General features: G+C 44.2%; 1 protein-coding gene across 2 annotated transcripts in view; it reads left to right on the forward strand.

Annotated features, from left to right (window-relative positions):
• Positions 1-18,560, forward strand: part of FAM219A (family with sequence similarity 219 member A) — a 58,472-nt gene that overhangs the window by 31,173 nt on the left and 8,739 nt on the right. For both annotated transcript variants that reach the window (XM_080973698.1, XM_080973697.1), the window contains exon 2: positions 2,806-2,905. In XM_080973698.1, coding sequence (XP_080829824.1) covers positions 2,806-2,905 — 100 coding nt within the window. The remainder of the gene's footprint in view (positions 1-2,805; positions 2,906-18,560) is intronic.

Consider the following 18,560-nt stretch of genomic DNA (forward strand, 5'->3'; position numbering starts at 1 on the left):
TGCCTCCCAAGTGATTCCTTCCACGGTATGTCAAGGCTGAGACGTACTGGATGGGCTGGGAGGCATCTTGCTGAAAAGCTGCATGCTGCATCTTCCACCCGCCAGAGTGCATGTCGGTTGAGTCACTGGCAGTTGTTGTTCCTTATTTTCCCTGCAGAAAGGAGCAGACAGAAGATGCCGTCACTGCTGTTTGCTTCTGTTCCCAGCATTGACTGTGTGTTGATGAAAGGATTCCTTCTGCCCCCAAAGAGCTGCTTTGTGGCCACTTGCGATGATACGTTCTGAGGCTAAACATGCCTGTCCTCCACCGCTTTGTCTTTTCCTAGCTGCTTTTGGTAACTTGCACTGGAATTGGGGGGGGGGGGCTTTTACTCTGGGGCCAAGCCCAAAATTTACTAGAACAGGAAACCAGCAGCCATAGACATCTCTTGAACGCAATTTAAGAGGGACCACAGTGACTGGAATTATTTCAGAGCCACTTCTGAGCAGTTACTGGAGCTTGGAGAAGTGGCAGTCGGCAGAAAATAAATAAAGCTGGGTGTGTGGCTTGGAAAATTAATAGGGCTGCACTTGGAGTTTTCAGTCCATTCTTGCTAAGCACTGCGGAAGTAACAAAAACATGAAGTCTCCACTTGATTTGCCCCTGTGTAGTTCATACCCCACAGGTCAAGTGAAGTATCATCGGAGCAGAAGAGCATCCACAGACTCCTGAAAACAAAGGAGTTAAAAGCTGTTGCATTAGTTGGTGTCTGGTTCTGGCAGCAGAGATGGGCTACAGGGGCTGGGGAAGTAATGTCTGGCCAAGTCTGGCAGAAGAGATGCAGAAATAAAAATATTTCATGCAGTTGGGGGGAATAGCATTTGTGATTACTCGCAAAAAGTCGAAAGTGAATGAAAATACACTTTTTGTTAAACATGTAGCCTTAGTGCAGCCTGCGCAGGCTGTGGCTGATGTGAGCTGCAATCCAAAACTTGGAGGGCACCTGGCTGGTGAAGACTGCCCCCCCCTTTTTTTAAAGGCAGAACTGGCAAGTTACCAGCTATTAAGAGGCTGTGTTGCTTTAATCGTACAAAAGGGAACAATGCACGTGAGAAAACTGCATGTGATGAAGAGCAACAATTGCAGAACACAATCTAAGCTAAAGTACCAATAATGTTAGGCGTGTTGGAGTAGTCCTGTTGCTTTTCAGAGTGGCTTAAAATGCTCTACTGTCATAATCACACTTTTCTTCAAGCATATTCTGTGCACAGCTCAGGGGCTTGATGCTGGAAGAAGGGTTAGTTGGTGTTATGGTTGTGGCATTCTGGAAAAACCATTTCACTCCATTTCTCATACGTATTGTTGGCAGGGAATCTGTTGCTTATGCACTCTCCCTCTTTCATAAGCCTCTTGCAATCAGAGTTTTCCAAGTCAGGTACCTTTTTGCATGAAAGGGAGCTTGGTATATTTGGAGTAAAATGGGGGGTGAGATTGAATGTTGCCACCCTTACAAAAAAGACATATTCTAATTTTCCTCCACGTTGAGGTCAAGAGTGGTGCTTCCGTTGGCAATATTCCTTGAATTTGTAATCCACAAATCATGCATCTACACACAAGATTGTCTGTTTAGTTTCTGGTGGGGGGAAATGAAGAGGTTTTGTCAGTCTGCTCTAATTTCGGACCTCAGCTTAATTCCTGAGGAGTAGCCATGGTTTGTTGGTAGCAAGAAAAGATAAAAAGTGTTCCAGCTCCTTAGGAACTGACAGGCCTATTGTGACATGAGCTTCAGGGCAGCAGCTTACTCTTTCAGATGTTTTTAAAAGAATTAAGATCATTCATAGCTTTGAAGTTGGCACTGAATGCAGTTTAGAACATTTTGAATCAGCAGTGGAATTCTGTTTCTCGGTAGCATGTGTTAGGGGATTCCATGGAATAATATATCCTAGAATGCAGTGTCTCATGGATATTGTGCAGATTGCATGGAGGAAAGAGTCTTCAGTCTTTTTTTCTTGAAAAGAACTTTAGAGCAATAAGAAAAGCACCTAAACAAGCCTCAAACAAAGGGTTAGGAAGTGAAAATTCTGTCTTTGGTGATTATAATCGGGAACCTCACAAGATCCAGTGCCCTTCGTTTCTGTGGGTTCTACATAGAAGAGCTTCTTGGTGGATTGTGCCCAGGCAAAACCTATATATATGCGCAAGCATTTTAAAGTGTTAAGATGGAATTAGTCTGCGTTGATTCTTTTATCTGTCTCCATATGTTTGGTGAATATGCTTTGTTGTTTTTGGTATACTGTCGTTTTCATAGGTATAGATGAAGAGCAGGTAGAAGAATAATAGTAATTAGTTACTAAATCATCATCTCCTTGACATAACAGTAATGTCAGTCCGTTGGGGCCAACTCTATGTGAAGTGTTGACATCTTCTAGGAATCAAGGTGAATCAACCAAAATATTTTGTACAGGCTGTTTACCACCTTTCACAGCTTAATGGGTTTCGGACATGACCAGCGTGGAGTGTATTTGATCTAGTGACCTTGAGATGTAACTGCCCCCACTCCCAGTATTCTGTTTGCAGCCTCCTGGATGATCCATCATAGAAGTCTACAGGCCAACATTTTTAAAAGATAGCAACCTTAATTCAAAGTGAACTTAAAGTATCTGGACTCTAACCTCTTGAATATAAATCAAGTATGCTTTTCCTGCCTCGCCAAACGCAAAAACCAGTATGTTATCCCAACTCTAATTTAGAAGGTACAAAACATTAATGATGTGATATCTTCCCTTGTTCAAACATAGCTGATGGTTTTCCTTTTCTTCCAACAGGATCCAACAGCAGCCTCTATATCTGACAGAGACTGTGACACGAGAGAGGGAGAAACTGTAGCTATGAATTACAAACCATCCCCCCTACAAGTGAAGCTAGGTAGGTTTTATGCATCTGGGCATATATTGAAGGAGCTCTGTGGTTTGGGTACTTGGCTATGGCAGTTGCACATACAGTGGTACCTTGGTTCTCAAACTTAATCCGTTCCGGAAGTCCGTTCCAAAACCAAGGCGCGCTTTCCCATAGAAGGTAATGCAAAACAGATTAATCCATTCCAGACTTTTAAAAACAACTCCTAAAACAGCAATTTAACATGAATTTTACTTTCAAGCAAGACCATTGATCCATAAAATGAAAGCAATAAACAATGTGCTGCAGTCACACAATCAATCAGTAGCTTAACTGGGTTCCACACAGTCGCAAAAACAAAAAAGAAAGAGCTACCAAAACGCAAAGTAAATAGCAAAAACAGCATAACGCTCAAAACAGAACTGTGGCACTCAAATCAGAAGCGTAAGACTCAAAACGGAGCACATTCGGCTTCTGAAAAATGTTCACAAACCGGAACACTTACTTCCGGGTTTGTAGTGTTTGGGTTCCAAGTTGTTTTAGTACCAAGGCGTTTGAGAACCAAGCTACCACTGTACTTAATTTCCTAGAACTTGTCTCCATTTTGTTTTCCCCTTCTCTCTCTACCTCTCAGGGCAAATGTACACTGGCAACATACACTTGTTTCGCCATCATCTCTTTCCTTTAAAGAAACCTTGGAACTGCATGTGAGAGTTGGGGGGAGGGGTAAAGAACAGAACTCTTGGTGCCCACACTAAGCTGCAGTTCTCAGGATTTGGGCTAGAGGAATCCATGACAATTCATCTTTGTATGAAGCCAGTATGATTTAATGGTGTACACATACAACATTCTTTCTCCTCTCCCACATAAGAACCCTGTTGGACCAAAGACCTAGTCCAGTATCCTTTCCCCCCACAGATTAGAAACCAGCAAGCAGGACAGGGGGACAATAGTCTTTCTCCTACTGCTGATCCTCAGCAACTTGTATTCAAAGGGATAATGCCTTTGATCCTGAAGATGGAATCCAGCCATCATGCCCAGTAGCCATTGAAAGACACATTCTGTTGGAATTCCTGCTCCATGATTGCAGTCATGGGATTGTTGTCTTTCACATGATGGTGTATGTTTTGACTCCACAGAGTGGGAAGTGACGGAGACAGGATGTTACTTTTCAGAGTGGCTTAAAATGCTCTGCTGTCATAACCACACTTTTCTTCAAGCATATTCTGTGCACAGCTAAGGGGCTTGATGCTGGAAGAAGGGTTGGTTGGTATTATGGTTGTGGCATTTTGGAAAAACCATTTCACTCCGTTTCTCATATTGTTGGCAGGGAATCTGTTGCTTATGCACTCTGCCTCTTTCATAATCCTCTTGCAATCAGAGTCTGCCAAGTCAGGTACCTTTTTGCATGAAAGGGAGCTTGGTATATATGGAGTAAAATTTAGCCAAAATGCTGAGTCGCTGAGGTCTGTCACGCAAGATGTGCAAACTCTGCAGATCCCTAAATGTGCCGGTGTCGGTTGCCATTGGTTGCTGTGATGTTCGGGCTGAAGAAAGCTTTTGAAGCTCCCGAACGAACGACCAGGAGGGAGAGAACATGCCAGTCGGGCATGTGTCTCTACCAGTGTCCTACTCAAGTGTAGGACAAACTCCTGACACATTCTCTATGAATCTGTCTAGTTCCCTTTTCAAACCATTCATATTTTCCATCTCCTCATATCATGGTGAATTCCATAAAACTATATACCATGAGAAGAAGTACTATCTTTTGTCCGTCTGACTGACTGACTGACTGACCAACCAACCATTCAGCTTCACTGAATTACCCCAGATTCCAATATCATAGGAGTGGAAGTGGTGCCACTGATAGGAACCACCATAGGTTTTACCATTTTATTAATTTATTTATTTCCTAAAAGTTATGCACCGCTTGATTGGAAAAAAACAAACAAACCTCAACGCGGTTTACCAAAAGACAAAACACTTAAATTGATAAGAATTCACAGCCATACTATAAGGCACCCAAATATTGAAATACTAAAACAGATTAAAATTACCTCAACTTTCTAAGCATCTGGGTAGACTCGTCAAAACAAGAATGTTTTAAGCAGGTGCCAAAAAATACAGTTAAGGCGCTTGCTTGATCTCAGATAAGCAGGGAGTTCCAAAGTGCATCTGCTGCCACACTAAGCGATAGAGTTCTTACAAATGCAACCATGACCTCCTATTGGAAATTGATGTACCATGCAAAAGGCATATAAATAGATATGGCGGAAAATGTTTGTCTCTAGTTGCTGTGGGTCACTGATAATATTGCAACCTTGAAGACACCTTCTTGTTTGAATGCCTTCTTCTTGTTACCCATATTGGTAGGATTTTCCCTGTTGCCACTTCGTGGCTTCTGTTTGGTCATCACCCCTGCCCCCATTTATTTCTACTGTTATTCTGCTCTTCTGCAGGCCTTCCAATGGCCTCCCCTCTTAGGGACTGATAATTTTATGTTGTCTGTTTGCTTTGGCATTTGTGCTTATTTTGGGTGACAGGTCATTTTTAAGGATAGGCACCTTGTCATTTGTTTGGGAAGTTATATGGTAAATGGTAAATGACATAGCCTTGGGAGTTAGAGGCAAGAGGGCTCATCTGAACAGATGCAAGGCATGAAATTAATAATGGCAAGCCAATGAAAACATGTCAGAGCTGGGAGGGAACAAAAGGTATCAAAATCCTTCTATAATAACAAACGTCTTTGAAAGTCCATTTTGTAGAGCGGCAGACTTGGGGGCGGGGAGCAATTCCCAGAACTGCACAAACTGTTGTTAATGAAGCTTATGCAATCTTAAGTAGACCTTCTGGTTTCTAATGAAATCTGTTGATTCCTGGTCACCTCTACTGAATATCATGTGCTTAACTTGTAAAATGCATATTAGAACTCCTGTAAAAAGTGAAGATCTAGTCCTAGAAGGGAAAGGGAAAGCAGGTGAGATTTTTCAGACGTACCACCAACTCACTATGCTTAATAATTTGCATTTACACAGCATATTAACTTACATGCATTACCTCAGTAATCATTAGACGGGGAGTAGGGGGCGCTGTGGGTTGAACCACATGCCGATCAGAAGGTCGGCAGTTCGAATCCCCACGACGGGGTGAGCTCCCATTGCTCTGTCCCTGCTCCTGCCAACCTAGCAGTTCGAAAGCACATCAAAGTGCAAGTGCATAAATAGGTACCGCTCTGGCGGGAAGGTAAATGGCGTTTCCGTGCACTGCTCTGGTTCGCCAGAAGCGGCTTAGTCATGCTGGCCACATGACCCGGAAAGCTGTACACCGGCTCCCTCGGCCAATAAAGCGAGATGAGCGCCACAACCCCAGAGTCGGCCACGACTGGACCTAATGGTCAGGGGTCCCTTTACCTTTAGGGAACCTCCAGATGTTGTTGGACTACAGCTGCTATTAGCCCCAGCCAGCATGGCCAGAGGTTGAGTTGTCGCCCAGCAGCTTCTGGAAAGCCACAGATACTTCATTCCTGCCTTAGCACAATCCTGTGTAAGGTTCAGCATTATTTGTATGTTGCAACTCTGGGATTGAGGCGGAAAGTGTGATTTGCCTAAGGCTACCACATGAGTTTGATTTGAACTGAGGGTTCCAGGTTGGCAGCTCTGTCTCTTGTAGCATTTAGATCCCCCCCCCACGCCTCCCAGTGTGGAGCATGACTTTCACTCCTTTAAGTATGGGAAATCCATAGTTTAATGGAAGATCAAGAAATGCCACTATGCCCCACCCCCGAGGTTTCAACGGAACAACACCATGAATTTTTTTTTATATCCTGCAGGATGAGTTGAGTCACCCCAAGTAATTGTGAGGCCTCCAGTGCTGAATTGCAACAAGCTTGTCTTGTGCTAATATTGGAACACTAAAGTATTATGCATTAGGGACTGTAAACCAAAATTCCTTCTCTTGACTGTGTTATCTGCACTACAGCTACTTTAAAAGTGCTTTGATTGTCTACACAGTGTGAGTAAAGCACCTCTTTTAGTGGTGATGGTCATATCAGAACATGAGCTGGAAAGCTGTAACTAAATGTGTATGTACATTGCAAGAAATTAATATTACTAAAGCCCTGGTCTGTTTGCTGTGTCCTTCATTTCCACGTGTCACCAGGAGCTGTGTTAACATGTGAAAACCTTAAAGCCATACAGTCTAGAAACATATTTGTTTCAAAATGAAAGCCAAAGTTCACACATTTCAAGCAGATAGTTGTGCACTGAGCTGTCCGGTTCAGAATTGTGTAGGCACATAATTCCTCTTCCCTCCCATGAAGTGGTTGTGTTAACTCTAGGCTTCAGTGACCTCAGGTTAATGGATTGTCTCTGCTTTTCAGAGGCTGTCTTTGCGGATGTCAAAGGAATGATATGTTTGGGGAAGTAGAAAGGAGGCGGCAGAGACTGACTTGCACATGTCATGTGGTGGTCTTGTCTATTGAATGGTATTGATCCATCAGGGGTACTAAATTGCTCTGCTGACTGGAAGAGGAAATAAGGGAAGGAAATACTAATCATTGTCCATTCAGAAGGTGACACAGTTCCAGCATTCAAGATAATGGCCTCATGTTCATGTCTTGACAGTTTGAAATCTTGATTGATGCACCCCTGACTTGGGAAAGGGAGTGTGCACCCTCCTCCCTGCATCTCCCAGTTTCCCAGAGCAAATGCTATTTTTCCTCAAGAGTACCTATGCGTTTGGCCTTTATGGGAAATAGAATAACCACCACAACTGTATCAAAGAGCAGGTATTTGAGCATTGCTATGAACCCACCGACCACCACCCCACTCCCCGAAAAACTCAATGAAATGCTAATAACATAAGAAAAACCTCTGGATCAGGCCAGTGGCCCATCTAGTCCAGCATCCTGTGCTCACATAGGCCAACCAGGTGCCTATGGGAAGCTAGCAAGCAGGACCTGATTTTACAACAGCGTTTTCCCCACAAGACATTCCAAGCAACTGGGATTTAGACATGGAGGCAGAGCATAGACATCATGGCTAGTAGGCACTGATTGTTACTCCGTAAATTTTGTTTAATCCCTTTTCAAAGGCATTCAGGCTGGTGGTTAAATAATGCCTTTGAACAGCCAGAGTAAATTTCAGAAATGGATTTGATATCATAAGAAACCTGTTATGGTCCATCTGGTAACAAAAATGTGAAACATCAGGAAAATCAGCCTGCTTATTTGAAGATTACAAAAGGTAAAGGGACCCCTGACCATTAGGTCCAGTCGTGGCCGACTCTGGGGTTGCGGTGCTCATCTCGCTTTACTGGCCGAGGGAGCCGGCGTACAGCTTCAGGGTCATGTGGCCAGCAGGACTAAGACGCTTTTGGCGAACCAGAGCAGTGCACAGAAACGCCGTTTACCTTCCCGCCAGAGCAGTACCTATTTATCTACGTGCACTTTGACGTGCTTTCGAACTGCTAGGTTGGCAGGAGCAGGGACCAAGCAACGGGAGCTCACCGCTGCAGGGATTCGGACCACCGACCTTCTGATCGGCAAGTCCTAGGCTCTGTGGTTTAACCCACAGCGCCACCCACGTCCCTATTTGAAGATTAGGCAACCACTGTATCACCAAACTTAAAAATGACACTGGGGAATTGCAGGCCTCTCTGCATGATATCTGCGCTCAGTGAATTGCACTAGTAAAGCTAGATTACAGATCACCTTACGAATAAGTAACTGTCTAAACAGGAATCAAAGAAAGGTAAGAAGACTACCTTCACAGTGGTGGGAAGTGAACAATTACACACCCACCCATTTGCATCCCCTTTGGGATTGCTGCATTCTGCTTATAAATCATCTGGAGTTAGATTGGGCAGTAAAATAGTAAAGTTTTTGCTGGCATGAATTGTTAAGTATGCCAAAACCTTGAAAAGACACAAAGAAGGGGGCAAAATACACCGGTACATACAATTTCTGGATATGCTGTGGACATATTCAGAATTTTTATGAAATTCAGTTTTCCAGGGTCAGCGTCAGGTCCCCCATAAGGCATAGTGAGGCAGCTGCCTCAGGTAGTGGCATGTTGGAGGACAGAGCTATGTGCCCTTTGCCACCTCTACTTCACATTAATGCACAAGGTATGGAATTTGCTGCCATGTGATCAGCACTGCCTTCAATAGCTTTCAGAAGGAGTCAGACATATTTGTGGAGAATAGGCAATATCTGCAGCTATTAGTCACAAGAGCTAAATGGAACGTTTTAGAGTTGGTGTAAGTGGAACCTGCCACATAATACTGCTGTGTAGAATGCTGGTGTTCAGAACTCAGCCGTTCCATCCAGTTCCACCCCAGCCCACTCTCCCCCTCCCATCTCTGACCCAGATTTCAGCCCTCCCCGCCCCCCGCCCAGCAGTGGGTCATCATTCCATAGTACTGAGTGTGCTCAATCCCTGTTAGGCTGTTTTGGTTTCTACTTTTCTTTTTCTAAATAAATGACTGGAAAAATCAATGCCATTTGTGTGGCATCTCTTGTTGATTTCTTGAGTACTGAAATTTCCCTAGCATCTTCCGTAATGGGGCAATTAATGCTGATTAGCTATTTTTGGAATCAGGCTTTCTGGGTGGATTTTTCTGAAGGATGCTATAATTTACCTGCTTGGCTTCTAGCTCCTGTCTCTAAAGCTGCAGCTCTCCTTCTCCTCAGAATTAAACAGGGACAGTTCTCTTCCATTAAGGGACTCTAATTCCCCTTTAACCCTTTATCTTCCTTTACGGCAGAGAATAAGTATCTGTAGAAGCCAGAATGCTACCCCATCAACGAAAAGTTCTATCTCTCGTGGGTGGACTAGACGTGAAAGGAACAAATTTAGGGTTCCCTATGTTGCTTAGGGCTTTATACTGTGTACATTCTTAGATTAGAAGTGGGGGATTTGTGGCCCTCCTGATGTTGCTAGACTGCAACGTCCAGCATCCCTTACTGTTGGTTATGCTGGGAGCTGAATTTCCACGATATTTGGAGGCCCTAACTTACAGCTTCTCTGCTCCAGTTCATAGAAGCAACCTGCTTGCTTTCTCCTCAAAAGAGCCTGTGCTGTCCCTGGAAGCAGTTCCCACAGCCCTGAGCAGTGAAGCAGAAATCCAATTTTAGCATCTTTTGTCCTGTTTCTTACTTTATTACCTCCATAGGCTTGTTCAGACATCAATCATGCTTGCATACAAGATGCTGAAAGCACTTACCTGTGGCGGTGCTCCATGTGGAATAGCAATTATGGAAAACCTTAAATTTTTTTATTTATTTTATTTATTGAATTTATATACCGCCCTATACCCGGAGGTTCCTGTGGGTTGTTGTTTTTTATTTTTTGAATACAACGTACCTGGCACAATTGCTTAAGTTTCACAAGGCTCAGGAACTTGTCCCTTGTATATGAAGCCTCTGACATGCTCCTACCGGCCTTCTTTGCACATCATGATAATGTGCGTCTCCCTTACTGCGCAGGTCCCCGGACTGAACCCAGACCATGGTTTGCTTTTGTTCCAAACAAACCACAAGGAGTAAGCCAGAAGAAGAAACAAAGAGCAAATATTTGGACCCAGGTGGCATGTCATAATATGGCTTGTTTGAGCTACACAGGAACCACACAGACTCGGGGAGTTGTGCAGGGACCCAAGTGGCACATTCCCAATTGTATCATGGTTTTTGTGGTGAATGAACCAGGCCACTGAAACAATCTGTGTTTAATTGTACTGTCAGAAAGAGATGGGAACGTTCTGTCCTACTCGGAGCTCCTCTTCTCCCCACCCCCAATCCAACAGTCAATTTCCTTGGTATCTCCTTGCCTTCATGACAAGAGTAACCACCCACAGCTACCAAATATTCCCAAGCAAGGCAACAAAGCCAACCTTTCTGCCTCCATTGCATCCCTGTTATGCAATGTGGCTTGACAAAAGCTCCAAGGGCCATATAGGGAGACCTGGAGGGCCACATTGGACCCTTGAGCTTAAGGTCACCCACCCCTGACCTTAGGTCACCAGAATGTTCTCCTGTTGCTTTAATTTATATTCCACAGTGAATTGTTCACAGAGTGACTCACAGGAAATCTCAAAATACAGCAGCTTAAGCAAGATGTCTATGTGAGCGGGCGTGAGCTCATACTAAAACCCAGGCACCTGCGAGCTTGCGCTTTGTGCTGTTGTCTTTTGTTCATGCACTCTGGTGCGCAGTTCAGCCTTCATGTGACATAGTTTAGGCCTTTTAACTCTCCTGCATCTCCATTTATTTTGGTTTTTAGGCAGCAAATCCTTCCTGACCCAAGGGAGGTTGTGGGAGAGCCTGGCTTTCTGAGGAGGCCTCAGCTCTTGTGGACCTACAAGCACCATCATCATAGTGTTTAAATGCTACTCCTTGTGTGAAAGAGTGTTGCAGTATGCCATGCACACTTTTCCTGGGTGATAAATGTTCCTTTTCCCGCCCAGAGCATTGTTAAGAGATAACTGCTCCTGTGGAGTTGCATTGTGGGGCTGGTAATGGTGTTCTCCCTTCCTTATGAAAAACCCTTCAGTCTGGGTTTTTTCTATTGTGTTTGTCACTTTAATGGAAACATAGTTAGTCATCTTGAACGCTCCTTAATGGAAAGGAGAGGGTGGCACACAGGTGTATTCATAATAAATGATTGGCAGGAATACTGCAAGCTTATCTTGCTCACTCTTCCAGTAGTCCTGGGAGGGCTTGCTCTTGTTATCCTACTGTTTGCAGCAGCTGGGCCATGAGCACTGCCGTTTTGTAGGAACAAGTTTCAGGTGACCGTAATCAGCTCCCATTGAAAAATCCATGAAGCCCATGGTCAGGGTCAGACCAGAGGTCCATTGCACAGTATTGTCTGTACTGATTAACAGTGGCTTCCCAGGGTTTCAGGCAGCATTCTTTCCTAGCCCTCCTTGGAGATGCTGGAGGCTGAAATTGCGACCTTTTGCATTCAGTATCTATGCTCTAACGTTGTGCTGCAGCCTCTTCCAACTCATTTGGAACCTCCCTGAACAGCTTGACATACCCCTTCCTGTCTTCTCTTTCTCTCCCTCTCCTCTGTTTTCTCCATCTTCCCTCTCACATTCTCAGTGCTGCTGGCTAATCAGTTCTGCTATCCTAGTTGTGAGCGACATGGCCATAATGGCTGTGTACCAACACCACCGTCAGAGGCCATATGCCTCTGAATACTATTTGCTAGGAAGCACAAGGAGGCGGGGAGCACTGTTGCATTCAGACCCTACCTGTGGACTTCTCAAATGCATTTAGTTGGCCTCTGTGAGAACAGGATGCTTAACTATAAAGGCATTTAGTCTGATCCAACAGGGATTGGCAATGGGCTCTTACTGGTTTGGTTTGGATGCTATTGGGTTATGCAGGTGAGCGGCCAGGGAGACTTTGGAGTATCTGCAGTTCAAACCCTCTATTTTATTTTATATAGAAATCTTGTGCTATTAACAAGAGTTAGTGGGGTGGAATGATGAATTCGAACCTGGGAAGTCTCTAGTTCAGATTCACCTTCGCTACCTGAGCAAGCTAGCTTTTTCTTTAGATTTTAACACCACCCCAGATATGAACATGCTGGGTGATCATAAGCAATATTTCAGGTCCCTATGTGTAATATGCCCCCTCCAGGCATGCCAGGGTGAACACATGTGAGCTTAAAGTGGGAAGAGTCACACATGCAATCTCTGTCCCAATGCTTCCCTCACCCTCTGCACTGGCTCTGCTTTAGATCTTCTTGCATTGAAAGGTGAGGTCTGAAGGGTGATTCTAACCATGTTCAGGTAAAGCCTGAAGAGGACTATAATTCCTGCCTAGCAAGTTATTCCACAAATAGCTGTCAATTCTTGTAAAATGTGATCTGTACATGAATAAACAAAAATTAATTTCTTAGCAATATTAATGGGGGGAAACAATAATTTTGTTCACTGTTTCTTAAATAACATATCGAGAGTTCTTGTGATCCTATAGTTTTCTAGATGATACTGTTTGAAATGGTAGTTAATGGCATAAGAAGTGCCCTTCTGGATCCAACCAGAGACCCATCTACTCCAGCATCCTATTCTCACGGTAACAAAACAGCTGCCCAAATGGGAAAGGCCACAAGCAGGACAGGAGCTTAATAGCCCCCTTCTGTTCATGTTCCTCAGTGACTGGCATTCAAGTGCATCCTCTGATCCAAGAGACAACATAAAGCTGTCATGACTAGTAGTCATCGATAACCTTACGCTCCATGAATGCGTCTTAATTCTTTTTGAAAAGCTGCCTAAGTTATTTGATTTTGTACCAAGTGCTGAGAGAATATTGTTCTTCCAAGGTGATATTTTGGTCCGTAATCTTGGATTCTCCAGTAGCAGGTAAACTTGTTAAGATTTCACTTCCACTTCTTTAAAAAGGTCACCTGCCCTAAAGAAGATTAATTTTCGTGGCAAACCTAGCCTTTTCCCTCAGGACCCCCTTGTGAATCCCCTGGGCTGACATTCATTTTCCTTTCATTAGAAAGTGAAACTGAAAATTAGATCCTGGATTGCATTTCCTACAAAAGCCTGGGCTGAGAGAATGAGCTTTTGGATTAATGCCTAGTCTTTCACCTCTGGAGGCCTGGAGCAGGCTTCTTGTTAATGGGTGGCTTGTGGTGTTCGCCACCACCTTTCTCCTCTCCCCTACCCCATTCCTTTGGGAGTGATTGCCTGCATTGTGAGAAGAAAAGACTGGTGGGAATATTGCTACAAATGATACCCCCTCCCCAAAAAAGATCGGTGTGAGTTTTGCATGTAGTGTCTCAAGGACACCCAAGGACATATTCACATCAAGCTCTTATTTTTATGGGTTCTGACTTCATTACCATCTATGAAAAGAGAGTAGGACATAGAGTTCTGGCATCCTCACCACGCACGGCACCTACAGGGTGACATATCCCCCAATAATACACTGGATATCCCTGTCTCATACTAGTGCTTTAACAGCACATGAAATTTCAGTACTTAATTCCTGATGGCGTGTGGTTTAACTGCAGCATATCTTCTGCGAGCATGCTAGGAACTCTGTAACGTAAGCTGCTTACTGCCTGATTCCCCTCTTTCACATCCTTGAAAAAGGGTTCATAAACACAATTGAAACAAAGCAAAGACGCTGGTGGTAGGAGGTTTAGCTGATCATGTAAATGGAGTGTTCTGGTTGGGGTTGCATTCCCCCATCGGGATTAAGTTCAGAGCTAATGGCTGCTTCAAGACCCAGCTTCTGTTCCGGATGCCGGTGGAGTCTGTGGCACAGAGCACTTTTTACCAGCTGTGATGTACTAGCTGCTTTTGATCTTGGACAGGTTGATCTTGCCACTGTTATTCGTCCTTCGGTAATATCTGGGTTGGACTGCTGCCTTTGAAAAGTCTTCAGAAATATCATCTGGGGGGCTGGATCATTTTATGTGTGCTACAAGCAAGAGTGTGCAAAGGATCAATGCTTTGTGTATGTTCATTCCCCTTCCCCTTCACTAGGGCCCCCAAATCTACCTAGGACGGGAAAAGGAGGGTGGCGGCAGCGGCCTCAAGCTTCTCTGTGGAGAATCATCTTCCTATCAAGTTGGGCACAAGACCAAGTGTCCCAGCGTGCCTGACAATATCGTTGTGCTAATTGTGTCCATTTTGATCGAAGTGGATGTAATTAGAGTCACGTTCTTGCAATACTTTTGGAATAAATGATTCATAAACCGCTCTGTGCATCTAACAAGAGAAGAGAGAGTAACGTCTTTCCTGGGATCTCAAAAGATGAGATGGCATCATGTTGTGTGGCCACCTGCCACCAGCCACCAAGCCAAGAAGAGGGATGTTAATGGCCAGCAGACTCACTGGGTGCTTACAACTGAGGACACAGTCTCATCACTTGCAGATGGGATAGCCTTCCCCTAATATAAGAACTGCACCAAGGTTCTATTGCAGTACAAATAGACGCATGCACACAAAACCCAGTACTGTTTAGGAAAGCTTTTAATGTTTGATGGATTACAGTGGTACCTCGGGTTACATACGCTTCAGGTTACACACTCCGCTAACTCAGAAATAGTGCTTCAGGTTAAGAACTTTGCTTCAGGATAAGAACAGAAATCGGGCTCTGGCGGCGCGGTGGCAGCAGGACGCCCCATTAGCTAAAGTGGTGCTTCAGGTTAAGAACAGTTTCAGGTTAAGAATGGACCTCCGGAACGAATTAAGTACTTAACCCGAGGTACCACTGTACTGTATTTTAATATTTTGTTGAAAGCCGCCCAGAGTGACTGAGGAAGCCCAGCCAGATGGGCGGGGTATAAATAATAAATTATTATTATTATTATTATTATTATTATTATTATTATTACTGCAGTTGGGCAGGAGGGGGAGCTGGTGAAGGGGTGCCCGTGATAGAGCTGATCCTTTAAGGATGTAGCCTGCCTGACACAATCTCTTTCTAGGCAGACTCTTAGAACCTGCTACAGGTGAGCCAGTGGCCTGACTGCAGTTGCCCCCTTAATTTGGCACTGCCTTCCGGAGAACAGAGGGGCAGCACTGTTTCTTTTTGTGTGAAGGGGCAGAGCTGTGCTCTAGCTGGAACCCAACGGGACTGGTGATTAGGCCTGCTCTGCTGCTTCACCACTTGCTGCTGGAGAAAGCAGAGAGAGTTGCTGGAGCAGCTTGGTGGTGTCCCATTCGACTTCCCTCAGGAGACTCAGCACATGCAAATCAAGAGAAATCTCAAATTGGTATCCTCCTGTATCCTAAGAGGGAGTGTTCTCCAAGAACTTCTCCCCTGTTTTCCAGAGGGCATTTGTCAAAAGGGCAGTGCATCTTTTTGCTCCTGTGAAATCAGAGCCATGATGTCAGTAGCCTACAGTGGTTGAGTATGGGACATGTTCTCTGAACTGGGAGGACAAAGCATGTTTTTCTTGACATCATGTGCCCTTTAAATAAGCACACAAGGGCTATGTCTGCTGTCCCAGGCAGAGATAAAAGCTGCATCCATGGAGGTCTTGGCAGATTCAGGATATAGTTTAGTCATGCTTGTAAGGCATTTGTGGATATAATTAAAGAGAGCCAGCGCAAGGGGTGAGGCATTGAGTGGTGGGTTTTGTAGCCATTTCACTGCTGAGAGCCTGCTTTTATATACACTGGGAACAATTCGGAGAGAAGCATTAATGCTTAAGGCTCATCAGTCTAAACACAAAACTTTCTTTGAATTGTAACCGTGATCTATCAACATAGGCTTTACAAATGTCATTTTCAAAGTTCTGTTTTTGATATGCTTGTTTTGATGCCGAGAATAAAAGAAGCGTTGACTCTCCTTATTCAGAGTAGAAATGAAGATGCTGAGACCAAAGTGTTGTGTCCAAATCGATTTCTTAAAACTGCTAGATCAAGAGCGTGGTGTAGCTTGATAAACAGCTTTAACCCCTTTTAGGAACCCTTAATTGTTTTGGAGAGAAAGTAAGAAGCCTCATGGGTGCTGTTTAGAATTGGCTTCTTTCAGCAGGTTAACTGAAGTGATAAAAAGCAATAAGAACCTTGAAGAAAAATGGAACAACATAATTTCCCTAAATACCAATCTATTGATCTGATTGCTCTGATGTGCACAAATAGAGTTTTTTAATTTCTTCTTGGGAAACTTAACCTTATTGGCTTTTTCAGAAAGTGACTTTGCTGCTGCAGTCTCCAACTTTTTTGGATAGGATATCCTGAAAAGGAAAATATTCCCCCATTTGGTCCTAGCTAATTGAGGGGTGGAGCAGAATGCAACAGCAGACTCTACAAAATCTGCAGGCAGCTCATCCTCATCCCCATCCCCATCCCCTTCCCTTCATTTGTTTCTCCGCCACAAATGATTCTCAAAGCAGCTCATAGCAATAAGAACAGCTGCACATCACAACAACATCAGCAGTCAGTTGGCAGAGTGCTGCCTTGGGTGTGACTTTGGAGAAGCGTGTTGGGAAACATTAAGAATTCTGTGCTGTTGGGCAAGAAAGAGCAGCTGTATGTTGGATCCCATGTGTTTTTATTTATTTATTAAATTTCTATACCGCCCTTCACCCGGGATCACAAAAAAATACATAGCATCGTAACAAACAAAAACAATACCCCCTCCATCCCAAGCTTGACTTGTGCAGTCACACACCAGTTCCTTAGTCAGTTGTAGTAATGCTGTGCTCCACACAAGGGACTGAGCAGGAGTCATTCTTAGTTGGCTCAGTCTTGTCCTATCATGCCAGTATATCCAGAATAGAGTTTAGGGTGGGGCTATGCAAATGAGAGCAGGCCTGGTTTTGAGTTTAGGGTGGAATTATGCAAATGAGAGCAGGCCTGGTTTTGGGTTTAGGGTGGAATTATGCAAATGAGAGCAGGCCTGGTTTGGGGTTTAGGGTGGAGCTATGCAGATGAGAGCGAGACTTGGTTTTGTGTAAATGCAAGTTTTAAGTATCCCTAAGCAACAGATGGTCCTCCTCACCTATGGGAAAGAGGAAACTGTCATCTAGGAGCCACTGCAATAGGAAGGGCAAAGCCTGCTGGCCCCCTATCCCCCAACACTGGATGACTTAGGAAGGGGCTGTTGAAGCGAGTTTTGGCGCAGTGCATGCACTCCCCCCCCCCCAAATTGTCATAATGATGGGCATAGTACCAGGCCAAACAACATGTGAGGTGGTTGTTTTTTAATCCAATTTCCCCTTCCCTGCTATGTTTGCTATTTGTTTTCCTTTGGAAGGCATGGAGGTTATAATTGTTGGTCTGATAATCTTATAACCAGGCTGAGCTATATTGAAGAGATAACTTTCTTATCTGTGCAGAGCTCAGACACACACGCACCCGGCTGCCTCCTGGGTGTGAGGCAGGGAGGGAGCAAATGTTCTGCTCCAGGCGGGAGATGAGGTAGAAGATGGCTTCCATTTGAAATTTATTTTCATTTAGTCTTTGTTAGGCAAAGTGACTGGCTGGGATTCTGAATGGAGGGATGTGGATGGGTGTTCAGTTGTGGTTGAATAGTATAGCATTATTAGTTTTTTGTTTGGCTACATATTGTATTGCAATTGAGTTCTGTTTTGTACACTGCTTTGATATTCATTTGAATGAAAAGCAAATAATATAATATAGCTTTGTAGGAAGCGATTAAAGCATTTCCTAAATAGAAATAAGTCAAGTAAGTTGCTCTGAACCTAGTTGGTACGTAGATCAGTGAGAAATTAAGTCTGGCAAGCTGCCTCCTCATCATGTTTGCTCTTGCTTCAGCTAGAAGGGAAAACTGTCTCACATAGTATGTAACCGGGGTAGGGGGTACAGGCATGACTGGCAGCACAATTTGGATGCAGTTCTTGCCAACACAAATCACTTTACTTCACTGACTGCCATCCCTTTTGTGGCAGGGCATAATGAAGGGTACTCTTCTCGCAGGGCTGACCCTCCTGCATTCTGCATCATGCTAAAAAAACTAAACGCTGTGCTTCTCCTCTGAGTGAAAGGCTTTAAGCTGCCAACAAAAGAGCGTAGCAGGTCAGGAAACAACCGTGGCCTTTCGCCGTCCTTTTCCTGATGTTGAATTGCAGACAAGCGCAAGGCTTTGTAATTCCCTGAAGGCCTTGCATTGCCCTTCCTTTCACCTCCCTATTAACAAGCCACGCAGAACTGTGAGAACAGGATGCTCGTCTCTGTCTCTCTCCAA

Source organism: Podarcis pityusensis, assembly GCF_964106645.2.
Source record: "Podarcis pityusensis genome assembly, chromosome: 11".
Lineage (NCBI taxonomy): Eukaryota > Metazoa > Chordata > Lepidosauria > Squamata > Lacertidae > Podarcis > Podarcis pityusensis.